At 55.6% G+C, this 18,340-nt stretch overlaps 1 protein-coding gene and 1 long non-coding RNA gene across 2 annotated transcripts in view; one reads left to right on the top strand and one right to left on the bottom strand.

Moving 5' to 3' along the window:
- Positions 1 to 574: 574 nt before the first annotated feature.
- Positions 575 to 4,386, top strand: LOC148773656 (uncharacterized). The gene is made up of 3 exons (XR_016036622.1): positions 575 to 2,165; positions 2,250 to 2,305; positions 4,184 to 4,386. It is a non-coding gene; the product is annotated as an uncharacterized LOC148773656 (long non-coding RNA).
- An 812-nt stretch (positions 4,387 to 5,198) lies between these two features.
- GTF3C1 (general transcription factor IIIC subunit 1) overlaps positions 5,199 to 18,340 on the bottom strand; it is a 78,388-nt gene continuing 65,246 nt past the window's right edge. Inside the window, exons 29-37 of the mRNA XM_055409732.2 lie at positions 16,916 to 17,009; positions 14,374 to 14,546; positions 13,275 to 13,562; positions 12,397 to 12,656; positions 10,788 to 11,068; positions 9,515 to 10,022; positions 8,787 to 8,838; positions 7,177 to 7,369; positions 5,199 to 6,227 (exon numbers count right to left, since the gene is read on the bottom strand). Coding sequence (XP_055265707.2) covers positions 6,021 to 6,227; positions 7,177 to 7,369; positions 8,787 to 8,838; positions 9,515 to 10,022; positions 10,788 to 11,068; positions 12,397 to 12,656; positions 13,275 to 13,562; positions 14,374 to 14,546; positions 16,916 to 17,009 — 2,056 coding nt within the window. The 3' untranslated portion in view covers positions 5,199 to 6,020. The remainder of the gene's footprint in view (positions 6,228 to 7,176; positions 7,370 to 8,786; positions 8,839 to 9,514; positions 10,023 to 10,787; positions 11,069 to 12,396; positions 12,657 to 13,274; positions 13,563 to 14,373; positions 14,547 to 16,915; positions 17,010 to 18,340) is intronic.

The raw sequence follows: 18,340 nt of genomic DNA, 5'->3' as shown, positions 1-18,340 counted from the left end.
CTCATAAAAGTCGGTGCAGAAGGGAGACAGGAGCTGGCCCACCTGAGGGGCTGGAGTACCAGGAGCGGGGTGGATGGATGACCAATGGACGAGTGGGTACATTAGAGGGTGGACGGAGGCATAGAAGGATGGACAAGGCTGGAAGGAAGAAGAGTTGGATGGATGGATGGACATAAACATCTGCTAGAGACAAGGATGAAATACCAAACACAAGCTCTGGGAAGGCAGCAACACCTCTTGAGTTCGCTGCTTCACCCCCGATCAGGCACATAGGGAGCCCTCCTCAGTAAAGCCAGATTTGCAGCATTGGCTTATTTCCATGGTGTAAACATTTCACCATGGTCAATTGCAAGCTACCAACTTGATGGCTTTAAACACGGGATTGGAAGAGATGTTTATAATCGACACTCCTAGCTGGTATGAGGCAACCCCAGCACTTGGATGGGAGATCAGAGCAGGCAGTAGGAAGGCCCTGGGGGGTCTTCAGGGAGGAGGTGGTATTTGTTGGGCTCTGAAAAATGAATAGGAGCTGTAAGGGACACCAGCTACTCAGGCAGAAGAAAGAGCTTGAGCAAAGGCCTGGAGGTGTGACCGAGCCCTAAACACAGGGTGAGGGGGTGAGGGCAGAGGTCCCCTGTCACCCAGAGTCCAGGCCATACAGTTACTAACAACCCTGTCTTTAGAGGCAGGAGGATGCCACCCACTGCTCCTGGCCCAGCCCTTTTCCATCAGCAGGCTCCCAGAGGCAGGATATCCATTTAACAAACGAAGTAAAGGTACAAAAGGGACCGGTGACTTGTCTATGGTCAAACCCTGAATTAAAGGTTAAAGTCAGAGCTTGAACTCTGAGTTCCTGACCCCAAGTCCAAGCTCTCCTCACCTTGCTCTGCTCGAAGGCACCTGGGTCAGGAGGGAAGAAACAGCCATTGGTGCCTGAGCTTGTGTCAGCATCATTGGGGGGCTGACTCCAGCTCTGGGAACGGCTACGTGACCCGGGTTCCCCCCCGAGAGCATGCCATCCTCCTGGCCTCAGTGAGGGTTCAGGGTCAGACGTATGACCCAAGCTGGTCAGTATGCTTTTCCTACTCGCTGTAGGGGTGGACTAAGCCCGGAGCTGCTGGGGATGGGGGTGGATTAGAGGGGAGAGCCCAGGAGGGAACAGCTCATCTGAGATGAGGCCAACACACTGGGAAGCAGAGCTGGGAAGTGGACCCATATTCCTGATAATACCTCTTAAGCTCTTGGATCCAGCCATGCCTGAAACTATACTCCCCCTGGGCTTTTGCAGTACATCTCTGGGCCAACAGACGTGAACATTCTCTTTTTAAAAACTGATGGTCCCAGAAAATAAATTTTACATTCTGCAATTTGGGGCTCTCTCAGCATCATGCTGGCCACCCACCCCAAGGCAAACCCCATCTCTGGAAAGGGGTCTAAGCAGGGAGGGCTTTGAGGCTGGATGGCCTGAGTTGGGAAACCAGGAGATCCAATTACTAGCTTTCAACCTGCAGAAATCATTTCACTTCCTTGTGCCTCAGTTTTCTCATACATGGAATGGGTACGTTGATCAGGACCAGGAATCAATACAAGTGAAGTGTGGAGCATGGGGAGCGGTGTCTGGCTCATTGGAAGTGCTCAGAAAATGTTGCTACTTTATCATTTTTGTGGACAGGTCAGCCCCACCCTGACCCCCACTCCCATATACTTTTGTTGATCTCAACCTTAAACACGGCTGGACGATGAGCTGTATGTGCCTGCAAGTGTGTTCAGTCCTGTCTGGGACTATAGCCTGGGATCCTGTCTATGGAATTTTCCAGGCAAGAATACTGGAGTGGGTTGCCATTTCCTTCTCGAGGGGATCTTCTTGATCCAGGGACTGAACCTGTATCTCCTGGGTCTCCTACATTGGCAGGCGGATTCTGGGCCACCTGGGAAGCCCAAACAACAAGTTATTAATACAGACATCTGGAGACCAGACCAAGCCTCAGTAAACGGAGATGTTGGGTTGCTCCTGCCACCTGCTGGTGACCACTGGCACTTGGCTGAGGAGCCAGCTGAAGGTGGTGTCCTCCCTGCGCTGAGGTCCAGGGGCTCCACTCGCATTGGCACTGTCAAGTGGCTACACAATTGTCACAGCAACTCGGTGCGGTGGGAATGTTCACAAGGTGAGCCGGTAGGTTCTTTTGGTTACAATATTGTTAGTTTCAGATGTACAGCAATGATTTTTCTGTTTTGTTTTTTTTTTGCAGATTATATTTCACATAGGTTATTACAATACACTGGGTATAATTTCCTGAGCTACAAGGTAATTTCTGGTTCCCTGTTTTATTTATAGTAGCTTGTATCTGTTAACCCTAACCTTCCAATTTGTCCCTCCCTGTCTCCCTCTCCCCTTTGGTAACCGTGGTAGGTTCTTTATTTATATCAGGTTCTTCTCAATTTTTAAAATATTTTTAATTTAAAATTTGTTTTAAAAATTCTTATTTTTCTTTTTTAGTAGTTTCTTTTTTTTAAATTCAACAAGGGCTGAATTCTACTCCTTGGGTGGGTGGGCCTGCACTGGGCACCAGGCGGTGTGGGTGGTGAGACCACCCTAAGCAGGGAGATCATGTGTGCAAACACACACACTCACATATAAAAAATACACATACACTTCACACACACAACACACACACACACACGCACATATGGAAAATTCCCTGGCATAAGTGGGTCAAGGACCCAGGGGAAGGGTGGGTAGTCAAGTGAAGCCAGAGGACACAGATCACTCAGCCCAGGGTTCTGGGTGGCCTTTGGCAAAGCGAGGCTGGAAGGGGAGGAAGGGGATGTGGGAGGCTGGCAGCTGCCAGACACTAAGCAAGATCTGATTGGGCTCCAGAAGGAAGGGAGGTGGGGCCTGGGAAGGCAGAGGAGAAAATGCTCAGTAGGGAAAACCAGGAAGCAATTTCAGTGAAGAGGGAGTAACATCAGTACCTCAGTGCCAGGACTCCCGCCTAGAGACTTACTTCGTAATGCATGGCTATGTGCAGACACCGACGTGCAGGGGCACTCCAGGGTGAACCACCGCTGGAGCTGTGTCAGTACGCACAATGCCATCATGGGTCTGTGTTTCCTCAGGGGTGGGGAGCATAAAAGGTATGTAAATGCAGAGGAAAAGGCCTGGAGAAGCAAGCAGCCTGCAGGTTTAGGTGTTTACAAGAGAATGGATTAACTATGGTTCATGTAAGCAAAAAGGAGTAAGAATGAAGAGTGTGGGCTTCCCTGGTGGCTCAGATGGTAAAGAACCCACTTGCAAAGGAGGAGACCCTGGTTCAATCCCTGTGTGGAGAAGATCCCCTGATGAAGGGAATGACACACCACTCCAGTATGCTGGCCTGGAGAATTCCATGGACAGAGGAGCGTGGTGGGCTACAGTCCATGAGGTTGCAAAGAGTTGGACACGACTGAGTGACTAACACCGTATGTAAGTAAAAAGGAGTAAGAATGCAGAGTGTGGAGGGAAAAGAACCCAGAGGACAGACCTTCGGGGTCTGGGGCGTGCTGTCACTTGGGGCGAACAGGACATGACCCCCGGGGCTTGGTGTTCCCCCGCTCCCATGCTGTGTTTTACTAGGTAAGTGAAAGTTGCTTAGTCGTGTCCGACTCTTTTCAACCCCATGAACTGTAGTCCATGGAATTCTCCAGCCTAGAATACTGGAGGGGGTAGCTACCCTCTTCTCTAGAGGACTTTCCCAACCCAGGGATCGAACCCAGGTTTCCCACATTGCAGGCGGAGTGTTTTACTAGGTAGTCAAGTATTTAAAATCTTTTTTTTCTAAACATGAATTCCTTCCCACCCTGGGCATGCAGATTTTAATTTTCCATAGTTCCTACCCCGCCCAGTATTAACCAGGCCCCTTATATTACCTGCCTGGCCCTGAAGCCATCTGATCTCATAGCTTCTGATCTACACTTCTGGTTTTGCAAACCCTGAGTGCAGAGCTTGGAAGGGCAGAGAGCTACCTTGGATGGGGCCTAGCTGAGGGGGTGGATGGACACACGGACAGATTGATGGGATGGGTGGGGGGAGGGAGGGAAGCAGGAAGTCATCCTTGCACAGGATGCCTAGATGTGGGAATGTGGGTCACAGAAACCCCCTCTCTCCACTGGAAAGCTGACTCTCGCCCCTGTGTCCATCTCCTAGACACGTGCCCAAACTGTCCTTCAACCTGGGGACACAGGGAAGGAAACAGACTTGACTGAGTCCTACTGTGTGCTTGTCCTTGGTGTTCTTCAGCTCATCTGGCCCTCCTGTGAGGGGGACAGTCTATCCCCATTTCTCAGATGCGAAAACCAAAGCTCTGGGACGGGAACATCAAGACTGGATCCCAACCCTACCTTCCTCCCGCCACGAAATGCATTCCCATATAATCAGCATCTGTATTTTCTGTTTACAGAGCAAATCATATCCATTATTCTACTTGATTACCCCAAATCACCCCAAATGCTATTTTTTCACTCTGGAGTAAAAACTAAGAAAGAAGAAAAAAAAAGAAAATGATGCCATTACTTGGCCAGGTCTTGGCAGTGCTGGGCGGGGGTGGGGTTCACTCTCAAGACTCCAGACCCCATGCCTCCTGTCCTCTGCCCCATCACCCTGGAGTCTGGCCTGGGGACCAGGTCCCCGGCAGAGAAAAGCTGGAAACCCAAGGCTGCCAGGTGGGCCAGCCGTGACTGGGGGGGTATGTCCCATACTTACGACTGTCACATGCAGTATTTCTAGGTCTTTCCAGAGAAGACAGAGTTCTGGAAGTTTTTAAAAAATGTGAAACCTCCAATTTTAAAGAAATGTTGGTAACTAACTAAAAAACAGCAAAGACACACTGTGAGCGAAAGAGACCAGCCATGGGCCGAATCCACGCTCCAGGCTTTGACCTCAGCAGCCTGTCGGCGCCGCAGGCCATGCACTCGGCCACAGGCCTGGCCTGGGCGCGGCTGGATGCCTGTCAAGGGACAGGCCGGGGCCCGGCTGAGCAGGAGGAAGGGTTTCGAGGCAGCGGTGTGCAGTGAGGCAGCGCCGGGATGGGCCGAGCTGAGCTTACCCCCATCACCTGCCTCTTCCTCGGGTTTTACCGACAACATCTATTCCCGGCTGTTCCACGATGGAAAACAACAAGCCTCCGGGGGATCAAAGACTCTTTAGGAAATACAACAGGAAATGCATTTTACTTCGCTTTAATTAAAAAAACATATAAATACATGCCAGGGTTTTTTTTTCAATAAGGAAAGAGGCTGGGGAAAAAAAAAAGACAAACCCAAACCTATAATGACTCCCCGTTTCCAGGCGGCAGGAGGCCTGCGGGTGGCTTGCAGGCTCAGTGGTCAGGGGTCCTGCCTCCAGAGGAACAAGTCTCAGTGGCGGCCTTGGCAGGGTGTCACCCAGCCTGCGCTCTATGACATGTCCCTACAAGGCCCTGTCCCTCAGACCAAGGGGGGTTTCTGGGGAGCACAAAGAGTCCTCCACGATGGGGTGGCCGGAAGCTGGAACGTGAGTCTGTGTGGATGGGGCAGACCCCCGAGGCCCACAGCTTCTGACCCCTCACTGGCCAGTGGGCAGATGTTCATAGAGAAGGCTCAGGGCCTGGGCAAGCGGCTCTGCTCCTGAAGGGCAGGAGCGTCTCAGAAGCCCTTGGAGGACCAGCCCACTGGGGCCTCTCACTTACCACAACCCAGGATCCACAGAGGAAACAGGAGGAGAGCAGGTGGGGAGCAGCATCTCTAAGCTCCCCTACCCAGCTCCGGGGGGTGACAGAGCACAGTCTTCAAGGCCAGCCGCGGATGGGCTGGGAGTGGGCAGCCAGGTGGTCCTCTGTCCAGAGTTCTAGGCCAGAAACCACAGCCAGGGCCGGGCCGGGCACATAGTGTTCCCGTGGGTGGGATGCAGGAATCCTTGGGTCCCGACCTTGCCAGGCCGCCCCTACAAGTGGGCAGAGGCCCCCCAGGAGAGAACACCCGGGAGGCTTGCCAGGACCACACGGGCCTCAGAGGTGGACCCACTTGTTCCAGTTGACTTCGTTGGGGAAGACGCGGCCTAGGCGGATGGTGCAGTCCAGCGTGGGCTCGTAGAATACCACGGGGCTCTCGTCCGGGCTCAGCGGTGCCTCTCCCACCGGCGGCTTAGAGAAGAGCGAGACGGCTGTGGGCTTTCTCAGCACGCACTTCTTAATGCAGCCCAGGGTCTCCAGCCCCTGCAATGGCACAGACAGACCGGTTTCCAGGGGCATTTAAGGACCACGTCCTCTGTACCCAGAGTGGCCTCCCAGAACAGACAAAGAAGGGTGGTCTTGACAGACGAGCAGGGATTGACCAGGCGGGTTTAAGCAAGAGCCCAGGGTGAGAGAGAGAAGGGCGTGGCCAGCATTTATACAGTGGCCCCGTGTTGAGCAGGGGCTGCAGACTGGTTTCCAGACGGGGTTGTTTGGCCCACACCTGCTGTGAAGTGCAGGGAACTGAACACTGAACTTCCTGCTCCTGCTTCTGTCAAGAAGTTGGAACTTCTGTGCACACACGGGCAGAGCGCAGGGCGGCCATCAAGCCAAGCTGCCCTTAGGAGACCATGGGTACCTCACCAGCTTTCCTTGCCACCTATGGGGGTTGGTCACTCACCTATCTGCTGGTCCCCATAGGCATGCAAGCCCTTGAGCCCTGGTCTTGAGAAAGGGTCAGAAATAAGACCCCGGGGATGCTTCTGCGTAAGCCTAGGCAGCAGCTTGGGGCTGAAGGAGGACCTGGGAGGGACAGCTGGGGCAGGAACCCAGGGCAGGGGTGGGGGCTGTGGGAGGCTGAGTGCTGAGAACTGGGGCGGGGCGCTGGCAGCGCTAAAGAGCAGATGCAGGAGGAAGGAAATTGGTGTGGGGCTTGGCCAGCGCAGTGGCCTGGGAGGGCAATGGGGCCGACCTCTCTGGGCGGGGGGGTGGGAATAAGCTTTGGGGGTTGGGGGGGAGGATACCAGGGATCCAAGACTCTTCTGAGGAGTTGGCTCTCTGCAAGGGGGCCAGTGCACCCTCGTAGGCTGAGCTGGTATGCAGTGGCTGACCCCAGAGCTCAGCCAACGTGCCCACCACCCCCCGTCCTCTGAGACCCTGGAAGGGGAAAGGACAGGGACCCAGCGAGCACCCTCCCCGCCGAGAGGCTCACCTGGAGCAGCTCGAGCACGGCCAGCGGCTGCAGGACGCCCTTGTAGTGCTGCAGCAGGCAGCTCTCGGGCACGCCGGGCCTGGTCATGATGTGGTACAGCACCGCCTCCATCATGCCCTTGACCACTGGCGTGTTCAGGCGGCCGTCCACGATGCGCCACGGGCGCCCGATGAAGCGCACGCTCTCACAGTCCCTGCAGGGGGCGGGGGTGGGGGCAAAGGGCATCAGGCTTAGTGGGGGATGGGAGACAGTTGATTCCACGAGGCCCCCACCTCGGCAGACGGGACACTGAGGCTCGGGTGCCCGGCCCGCTGGCGGGGCTGGGGACCCCCTCCCTCCTGTCCTGCCTCCCGCTCTCCTGCCGCCTGGAGGGACGCGGACCCCAGCCTCCTCATCACCCCACACTGGTGGGGCGGGTAAGAGCCAGGACTTCTAGATTTACCAGCTCCTTCTGGGACCTGATACAACCTGCAGGTTTTTTTTTTTCTTTTCTAAGGAAGACCTGACAGGACTCTTAACCTAGTAGCTGATCCCCTCTTTACCATACAGTGTAAATTCTGCTTAATGTAACTTCTTTTCTGCTTAAGCATTTGCATGACTATTGGTGCTTTGAAGTCAATTCTAAAATGCGTAAGTTATAAATGCAGAAGAAAAGAGTTAACCTCCCAAACCAAACCTAACAAGGACCCCTGAGCTTTTTCCTAAGACTGAAAGTAGATTTCAGTTCTGCCTTTGATACAAGTTGACCCCAAACATCTGCAAGAAAATGGAACTGTCTGCATCTTTGTATTTATTACTTGGTATCATAAAGCTTATTTTCATTAACAACAACAACAAAAATGGCTGCATCCCCTTCTGATCAAGCTCACAGGTCTGTGTGCAGAAGCTCTGCTTCTGTGCTGTATTCGGGGGTTCCAGGCACTTTCCTCAGAGAGTTTCTACTAAAAATTAAAGCAGTGACTGGTTCAGAAGTGTTAGTTGCTCAGTCATGTCCAACTCTTTGCGACCTCATGGACTGTAGCCCGCCAGCCTCCTCTGTCCATGGGATTCTCCAGGCAAGAATACTGGAATGGGGTGCCCTTCTCCAGGGGATCTTCCCGACCCAGGGATTGAACCCACGTCTCCTGTATTGCAGGCAGATTCTTCACCGTCTGTGCAACCGGGGAAGCCTCACTGGTCTAGGTTTTTACTAAAAACTAAAGCAGTGACAGGTGGGATGCCCCAGGCTAGCTGGACACCTGGCTCTGACCATGCGACTGGGCCCGCCCAAGCTGAGCCAGCAGGACACGGGCCCTGCAAGCCGAGGGTGATGTACACACTGTGGGAGGTGCCCCCTCAGTCCTCTGTGGCACCCACTGTTCCCAGCGGACGGGGCGCTACAGCCGTCAGCACTGCTGGCCTCGTCCACCTCGGACAAGGAGCGCCTGGTCCCTGGTGAGGGGGTCTCACGGTCCCTTAGGCGTCTGAGACTGCTGGCCAAGAAGCGCTGTGCCTGACAAACCTTTGTGGAACACCTCCAGGTAATAATCAACCCTGGACCTTGGGCGCCACCTCCAAGGCTCTCACCGCCCCCTCCCAGCCCAGATCGCCGGAGCCTGAACCACACTCACCTTTCCCATGCCACCTGGGAGAGGCTGCCAGCCGCAGAACCGTCTGCCAGACCTGATCAGAGGGGAGAGGCGTGGGAGACTGCAGAGGTGGGGCCCACCCGTCTCTCCCCCCACCGTTCATGCCACAGGTCCTTCTGGGTCTGCCGGTAAGGCCATGAGCACGGAGACAGCACCTCCCTCCTCGGGGTGGCAGGTGTTGGGGCTGCACTCCCAGTACAGATGGACAGACGGTGGGGTGCCAGCCTGGGGGCTGTGCCCAGGGCCCGGGGACTCCCCCGCCCCAGGGGAGTGAGCAAGTGCCTATCTTTCTCCAGAAGCCCTGACCACGTAGCTGGGTGTGTAAACCCCTGGGAGAATTCCAGCAGAGGAGAGGAAAGGGGTGGGGGGCACCTGCCAAGTCCCCTGAGAGGCGAGACCCTTCCCCTTCCAGCTTCCTGGTAAGGACAACTCAGGAAATGCCTCTTTCCAGAACCACAAGAGTGCCTCGTCCTTGTAATTAATTCACAGGTCGGCTAAGGAGCACAGGAGCTCTGCCCTCTAGGGGGAATACGAGTGTCAACAGGCAAGAGCCTCCCGCTCAAAGTCGAGGTCGAGGAAAGCTGACGCAAAGGCCCCTCTTGTGGCAGCAGTAGGTTCCTGGTCTAGAGGAGGGTGGTGTGGGCCCTTCAGGCCCCCCGATAAGACAAGGGGTGGGTGGGGGAAGGCGGGGTGGGGACAGGGTTTGGTACCTCTGGGGTCTTCAGGGGCCTCCGGAAGCTGGGCCTGACAGCTCAGCTGCTCCTGGCCTGGGAAGCTGGGTACCCCGATACCCTCTTGGTCCCCCAGCCCGGCTTCCGATGCACCTCCGTCCTCAGGAGCCGCGAGCAGGGCAGGCGCCAGAGTTCCCAGCTCCTCTTCTGCTCTGGGCCCTGGGCTGGGGGCCGAGCGTATGTCCTGGAGTGCGGGCCTCTTGGCGGGGGGCTCCAGGGAGCTCTTGGGGTCAGCGCCGGCCCAGCTGCCACGCCTCTTGGCGCTCTGGGGGCTATGAGGGGGCGTGGCCTGCCTCTCTGGGGGCGTGTCCTCACTGGAAGGCCCCTCGGGGGGTGCGGCCCGGGGGTCTTCTCTTTGAAGGTCAGCCCCCTCCTCTTTGTCTTTCAGCCGTACCGAGTGCAGGAGCCAGGGCCGTGCATCGGCCATGGTCACCAGGCGGGCGGTGTTCCCGCCGACTTCCAGCACCTGCTGGTGCTCTAAGAGGTCCTAGGAAAAGGGGAGACAGAGGGGTCTGCAGGGAACCCCAGGGTCATTGGGGCTTGCTTCCCCCGCCTGAGTGTTTTAAGCGTCCTGAGCCAGTGGCCGTTCCACCTCCTTAGGGCAGGAGACTCTGCCTCAACTGCCTGGAGCCACAGCTGTGCCCTCAAAGCTGATGTGACCTTCCCAGTCTCCTTCTGCCCAGCCAGCTCCTCCCAGACTCAACACCCTGAGGGCCAAGTGCTTCTGCAAAAACACACACCCCATGAGGCCCCTCCCTCGCCTGCCCTTTAAAAATGCTTTGCTGAAACCCTTCAAGGAGCTCAGGGTTGTTAAGGCATGAGCTGCTGTCTCCTGGTGTGGCCCTGCAATTAACCTTTCTCTGCTCCAAGCCCCGTTGATTCATTCTGTCTGGTCTCACTGTGCGTTGGGCACTCGGACTTGTGATAACAAAGCAGTGAGACTGTGGACCAGCAGCAGGGAGTCTGGAGACAGCAGAGAGCTGGGAAGGACGAGGCCCAGGGCTCGGGAAGGGGGAGGCTCCAGCCAGCTCTGCTGAAGAAACAGGGCCCAGAGTGGACGAATGGACCTTCTAACTTTCAGGAGAAGCTAGGGTTTTAGGCAAAATCTCCGATCTTCAATATTGACAACCAATTCAACTTTTGAAAAAAAATTCCACATGCCCCAAACCAAGCCCACCCACAGCATGCCTCTGGCCCGGGAGTTGCGACTCCTGGCTTTCGCTTCTGTGGGCTACCTGAGAGCACAGCTCACCTGGACGTAGTCTGTGAAGGTCCTGGTGCGCTCACTGTCTGTCCTGGCCAAGGCGGAGAACTGTCTGCTCAGCTCCAGCCGGTCCACCCCAAAGCAACCAGCCGCTGCAATGGCCTCCTGGATCTCCAGGGCTGCGAACACGTCTCCGGGCTGGTACCCAGACAGCGCCACCTGGTGGACGAACTCCTCCAAGCTGCAGGTGTCCTCCTGGCTGTTTATCAGCCGCGTGAAGGTGTCGGGGAGGCAGGAGGGCCCCACCGTCAGCTCCTCCAGAGAAGGGTCTGTGGAGACCGGGAGGACCAGCATCAGCCCGGAGAAGCCCCCTCCCCTCCACAGACCAGTGCCCAAGCGATGCCGAGGCAGGTGCACTCCAACACAGACTCGCTGCTTTCCAAAAGTCAACAGGTCGCTTTCTGGCAGTCAGGTTCCTGATACATGCCTCTGGGCCCTTGACTGCAGCCAACTGGATCCCCGGGGCCATAAGGTTCTCCTGCTCACAACTCATAGTGAAGGAAATAAAGGGGGTGCTGAGGCCTCAGAACAGAGCCCTGGAGCTCTGGAAGGAGTCGGGGGCAGTCCTCCACTCTGGCTGCCTCGGGCCCACCCTTCCTGATGCTCACATGTTCACGGCTTCTGAGACCCTGTGAGATTCCCTGGGACTTCTCCATAGATCCCCACTTTTGCTCACACCTGCTGGGGCTGGTTTCTGGTACTTCCTGGACAAGGTTATCTCTGCTAAGACCACAGGCTACAGGCCTCCATATTTCTGCCCAGGCCAAGCTCCCGACACAGCGTGGGATACTGATCGTGGTTACAAAACCAGACACCTCAGACTTCCCTGGTGGTCCAGTGGGTAAGAATCTGCCTGCCAATGTGGGGGACACAGGTTCGATTCCTGGTCTGGGAAGATTCCACATACCGTGGAGCAACTAAGCCCGTGTACTTCAACTACTGAGCCTGTACCCTGGAGCCTGTGCTCAGCAACAAGAGATGCCACCACAATGAGACGTGGCAGCACCACAGCCAGAGAAAGCCCGCACAAAGCAATGCAGATGCAGCGCAGCCAAAAATAAACAAACTAGCTACAAAAAAGTCAACTCCTCAACACATGAAAATGAAGGCGAGACAGACGGGCTAGGAAAGGGAAGGGTGAAAAGGGCAGGGACGAGGCCCCAGCATTCTCGTTATACGTGCGGTAAGGAGAGACTGCCTGACATCGAGGGTGCAGGAAACCGAGGTGAAAGTAAGTCATTAACGTTTCAGAGGCAATCAATACAAGAGCTCAAAAACACGTGAAAATTGGAAAAAAGGAGGTAAGAGGCAACGAATATAAGTGGAATACCCAGCTTTCATAGCAAGGGGTAAAAAGACTTAAGTAAAAAGACCACGCTGAGTGCTACCACAGTAGGCACAGCCCAGGGCTCCCCAAACAAGCAGGCAACTTGGGCTGCGTGCGCACCCTCCACTGCCCCCCTCGCCTCGGGTCGGCCACTGAGGACAGGAGGGGTTTTCTCTTTGGTTTGGTCAGCGGCGGCTTCCCCAGGCAGCCCTGGAAGCCTGGCCATGAGCTGGGGGTCTGGGCCTTGGGGTGGGCAGGGGCAGCGCTCACCCGCGAGCGCGAGCCTGGTGGGCTTGGGGGTGCAGCGCAGGCGGAACTTGACCAGGCAGGAGTTCACCACAACGTTGTCATTGGGGTTGAGGTTGCGGTTGCTGACGATACCGGGGACGCAGTAGCCCTTCATCAGCAGGTAGTTGGTGTGGGAGGCCTGGTGGGCTTTCACCTCGATGCTCCGGCGCTTGGCCCCTGAGCCTTCGTCCAGGTCTTCCTCTTCGTCCTCATCCTCTTCCAAGGTGCTGTCCTTGCCAAGGCTAGGAGCAGACAACAGACCTGGGTGGTGGAGCCTGGCTGAGCCTTCTCTGCTGGTCCGGCTGCCCCCTCAGAGAGCAGTGCTCTGACTCTGGACACCTGGCGTCTGGCTGAGGTCAGGTCAGCATGGACTGCTGTCCAGATTGCCCACCTCGTCCACCTTCCCACACTCCCCTCCCCCCTCCCTACACCTGCATCTTTGCAAGGGCTGGTCCTTCCGCCTGGAAACCCTTCCTGGTCTCTGCCAAAAGACACCCACTTGTCCAGTAAACCCCATTTCAGCTCTCAAGCCCTCAAGGAATGGTCCCCCTTCTCTGCCTCCCCGTCTCTCCTGGCCACACTGTTCTAGGTCCTTCTCTCTGGCCCAGCCCAGCCATCCCCCCCTGGGGTTCCCCCTGGTGCCCAGAGGCCACCACCAGGAGGTGCTGAACTGGAACTCCTGGTTCACAGACCCGTGAGTTCCTGGGAACCACCGCCGAGACCCTGCTGTCTTGGCCCAAAAGATGCCAAGCGCAAGGCAGAGAAATGTGTTTGTTGAGTGAATGAAAACCAGAATGAGTGAGCAGAGAAAACGGCAGACGCCCAGCCTGAGGGCACGTGACGGTGCCTGCGGCCCTCACCTCTTGATAACCTCATTCTCCACCATGGAGCTGTCCACCACGACGATCTGCTCTGGGATCCTGACGTCCACAGAAACAAGGCCCAGGGAGAAAAGGATCAGGGCGGTCACGCAGTTTCCTCCCGGGCCGTCCAAAGAGAACGCCACCAGGTCACTCGCGGGCTCGCTGCAGCTCTGGTCTTTGAAGGAGAAGTGATCGGCCTGGTCCCGCTTGCCCGCAGCCAGCAGTCTGCTGAAGAACCGGAACGATTCTGTGCAGACGGTGCTCGGAAACCGCCACGTGAAGATCCTAAGGCAGGAAGAGAAGGCGAGGGCCTTTCTGAGCTCGGGGTGGACGGGCTGCAGGCGCTTCCAATCGGCCGCCGACACTGAGCACGTCGGTTTCTCCCCGGAAGCCCTCTTTCCGTCTCAGACGAGGTGCTGCACTGCAGTCTCTGCGTCTTGCCGCTCAGCGCTGTGACTTTTCACCTGAGCCAACACGCTAGGCCCCTCGGTGCTTTCATCGGGAAGATGAAAGTGCGCTCTGCCATCATCCTTACCCACGGCGAGCCCCGGACCCCTCTGGAGGGGAGGGGACAGGCGAGCGTGTTCAGTTTGTCTCCACTTGGCGCCTGCACGCATGCCCTCGCCTCTGTGCAGAGGGGTGACTTTCATTCCTCGTAACAACACCCTCTTGCCGATGAGCCACAAACGGGGTCTGAACACAATGGCTTCCAAAGGAAGTGTGTCAGCGCACAGGGCAAGTGGCCTGGTACAGCTCTGAGCTGTGGGACTAGGGACTGATATCACACTCAACCAGGAGGGTGCGCTTTTAGCCGGTCTAATTGTTGGACACTCATTTCACCCAACTTGATGCAAAAAAAAGGAAACAAACTACCAGCAAAACTGGTAAATAAATACCCCCTTATGAGAGACCGCCGGCATGAACCTTATTCCCAGACAAGGAAGGACGGGCGCTGATGAGAAACCTGGTCCCGGAGGCTGGCTCTCGCACAGGAGGCCATGAAGGGCCCAGGCAGCCCTGCCCGCTGATGAAGAGGGACACCCGTCGCTTCCGCTCCCTGCGCTCCCGCTCCCAACAGGCCCCCTCCCCTGCTCACCTGTGGTAGGCCTGGGACAACTGGTAGGACATGGGCGCGAAGGGCAGAGCGCGGTTTTTCTTGGGGCCCAGTGTGTGGTTGACCCGGCGCCGGTTGACCAGGCTTCTCCGCTGGTAGTCCACGAAGGCCTTCACCAGGACCTGCTCCTTGTAGTCCCGGTACAGGCGGAAGGTCTGCAACACAGCAGGCCGGGCGTGAGCGGGGCTCTCCAGCCAGCAGGGCATGGGGGTGGGAAGTGGATAGACAGACGCCAAGGCTGATCATCCACGGAGGAAGGTGCTGATGAGGGATGCAGGGGGGCGCAGGCGGCTGGGAGGCCGGAACGGACGCTTGGGGTGCAGTGGGGAGATCCCGGAAGAAGCCCACAGCCCCGTGGTCACCTTGACCCACCAGCACATCCCCTTAGAGAGAGCAGAGGACAGGCAGACGGAAAAGGCAGGCTGCACCCGCGCCTACTTCTCTGGATATATGGATGCTAGGAGCTGACGCAGAATTATCTCTGATACTGGGTACCCTTCAGCTCCCACCCGAGCCAATGGCAGATCTGCTGGAGTTGGTCTACTGAGTATGTTCAAGATGCATCCAGGCTGTGCCACCTATAGCCACCGACTGTCTAGGTCACACCACGTCGCTTCTCCCTGTGACTGCCTGCTCTTCCGGCTTCTACCTGGGGCCCCCTGCCCCCACCTCTGACCGCTCTGCACGGCACGCAATGTAGCCCTTTTATGCCTACATTGGACCACGTCGTTCCCTGCCTCGGAAGCCCTGATGGCTTCCCTCTGCAGGGGGACCACCCAGTCCTAACACTGGACCCTCAAAGAATTCCCTAACCTCATCCCTGTAACCTCCCACTCCTTGCTGCCACGGGTGGGGGTCCCGGGAGAAAGGTTCTGCGTCCTGCGTGGGGTCAGGCGCCCTCTCTCATGTGTCCTTCCACGCCCTGGGGAAGTCAGGGAGAGTCTCAGCCCTTTGGCACCATTGTTAGAGTCCAGGCCCCACCTGGAAATGGAGCTGGAGGAAGGGAAAGTGAGGCTGGGACAAGGCCCCACTGGGACACAGGGACCCGGCTCCTGCTCTACCCTGGGGGCGGAACTTTCTCGTGTAACAGGTGGTTGGACCCACCCCTGAGGTTGTGCCAGCTCTAACTCCTACTGGGAAGGAGAGCTTATTGGGGTCCTGCCCCCTCCACTCCAGTCGACGGTCTCTGGGGGTGGGGACCATGTGCTATTAAGAGCTGTCCATTTGACTCTGAGACACCCTGAAGTTTGGGATAGCATCCATCCAACACATCAGCAGAAAAAGAAACACCACCAGCCTCTTGCTCTCTAATTTCTTTCTTCAGGTTCCAAACTGGCTTGATTTGGTCACGTAAGCTGCAGGAGCTGAGTTTTAGGTTTAGAGATTAAATACAAATGTAGATAGTTTCTACTTGGAACACACTTTTGTGATCATTAAAAACAAGAGAAGGGCTTCTCTGGTGGCTCAGGAGTAATGCAGGAAACACGGGTTTGATCCCTGGTCCAGGAAGATTCCACACGCTTCAGAGCAACTAAGTGCGAGAGACCCAACTGTTGAGCCTGTGCTCAGAGCCCGGGAGCCACAAGTGCTGGGCCCACGTGCTGAAACTATAGAAGCCCATGTATCCTAGAGCCTGTGCTCTGCAACGAGAGGCCACTGCAATGAGAAGCGTGCTTACTGCAACTAGAGAAAAGCCCACGCAGCAACAAAGACCCAGCACAGCCAAAAAAAAGGAAGCATGGGTTCGAGGAGCAGATTCCTCTCCGCTGGGGCCTCGGAGCCACACAGACTCAGGTTTGATGAATGAGCTCAGGGATCTTGGGCATGGGCTTTTTAACTTCTCTGAGCCATGTTTTCACACGTATAAAGTGCTAATCCCAACACTTTCCCAGGCTCAGCGCAGGGTTAAGGAGATCTGCCTTCTCTTTCATCCTCATTCAGCTGCGATCCCAGCAGCATCACAGTTCTAGTACGTTCTCAGGAGAAGTGTAAGACTCAATCCCGCAGAAAGGCCGCTTTCCCCCCCGGGTGACATTATCTAACAATCAAAATATGTTGACACTTGTCCATTATAATTGGAAAAGATATGCTGTGTGGCCCAATTAGCTTCTCAGCTCTTTTGTCATGGCTCATTTCTCCTTCTGCCTAATTGTCTGCCTTCAACGTTAGATTCAAAGCCTCAGCCCTGGGAGGGATTCTGGGTCACCAGATCCTGTGCCCATACTTCAGTGAATGGGGAGGGGGTCTTCCCTGGCAGTCCAGTGATGAGGACTCAGCCCTTTCACTGCAGTGGCCCAGGTTCAATCCTTGGTCAGAGAACTACGAAATCCCACTAGCCATGTGGCAACACCAAACAAACATAAAAAGATGAATGAAGATTTGGCTGGAGCCTCGGGGGGGCAATCAGGCCCCCTGAGACCTCACAGGTAAGAGAAGGAGCAAAACCTCATGGGCCCCCAGCCTGCGAAGGGCCCCAAGTCCTGGAACGCTGCTGCAAAGCTGACGCTGTCTCCCCAGCACCCACCTGGAACGACTGGCAGATCTCCATCTGTCTGTCTGAGAGGGCCAGCGTGCTCTGGATCAGGTTCTGGAGCACCAGGAAGTGGATGTCATCCACGCTGCAAGAGATGGGGGGCAAGTGCAACAGGGCCACGTGAGCCCACAGACCACGTGAGACAAGGGGGAGCGGACAGGGCCATGTGCGTCCATGGGCCACAAGCCACCGCTCATCCTGCAGGCAGATTCCACCTCAAAGAATCTTTCCAATCTCCCGACAGTGATACAAATGTTCCAACTGGTCATAAACCCAAACAAAAGGAATGAATGAATCGTGTTTTTTACCCCTGACTGACTGGTCCATTTTTGAAGGGAGAAAGTTTTATTCTAGTGGGTAAGGGGTGACATAACCTAGGAACAGGTTTTCATGACAACGAACATGTGGGGTTAATGCTCCCATTTTTTTATCCGTTTAGTTATATTATTTTTTAAACTTTTTACTTTTTATTGGCGTATAGGATGAGATGGTTGGATGGCATCATCAACTCAATGGACATGCTGCTGCTGCTAAGTCACTTCAGTCGTGTCCGACTCTGTGTGACCTCATAGACGGCAGCCCACCAAGCTCCGCCATCCCTGGGATTCTCCAGGCAAGAGTACTGGAGTGGGTTGCCATTTCCTTCTCCAATGCATGCAAGTTAAAAGTGAAAGTGAAGTCGCTCAGTCGTGTCCGACTCTTCGCGACCCCATGGACTGCAGCCCACCAGGCTCCTCCGTCCATGGGATTCTCCAGGCAAGAGTACTGGACATGAGTTTGAGCCAACTCGGGGAGATGGTGAAAGACAGAGAAGCCTGGCGTGCTGCAGTCCATGGGGCTGGTAAGAGTTGGACATGATTGAGAGACTGAACAAGAATAACACAGTCGATTAGCAATGCTGTGACAGGTGAACAGCAAAGGGATTCAGCCATATATATTTCTCATCCAATTTTAAACAACTGTTTCTCCAATGAGAATAGGATTTTCACTGAATACAGAGCTAAAAATCAAATATTGATTATCCAAGATGGAAAGAAAAGGCTGAGTTTTCTAACCCGAATTTTCCTTGGGAAGTTCATGGGCTAGGAGTTCATACCCCTTCTCCAACCTGTCTTCAGGCTGGGCTGGTGACAGGTGAGGTGAAGGGTTGGCATGCTTTTCCCATGAAGGGCCAAATAATTTAGTCTCCATGGGCCCCATGGTTTCTGTTGCAGCCACTTAGCTCTGACGTTCCATTGTGAAAGCAGCGCCAACCACACATGGAACGGGCGAGGCTGTGTTCTGATAACACTGTATTTCCAGAAAGAGGCGCCAGGCTAGATTCGGCCCTAGCTGATCCCTGAGCCAGGCTGCAGGCAACCCAATGAGGCAGCCGAGGAAGAGGCGCTGGGCCTGTCAGTTGCTGTTGCTCTTTCG

The sequence above is a fragment of the Moschus berezovskii genome, chromosome 27 (genome assembly GCF_049115385.1).
Source record: "Moschus berezovskii isolate FMDL1 chromosome 27, NW_MosBer_1.0, whole genome shotgun sequence".
NCBI classification, from domain to species: domain Eukaryota; kingdom Metazoa; phylum Chordata; class Mammalia; order Artiodactyla; family Moschidae; genus Moschus; species Moschus berezovskii.
Note: the sequence above shows the minus strand (reverse complement) of the source record. Positions and strands in the feature narration are given on the sequence as shown.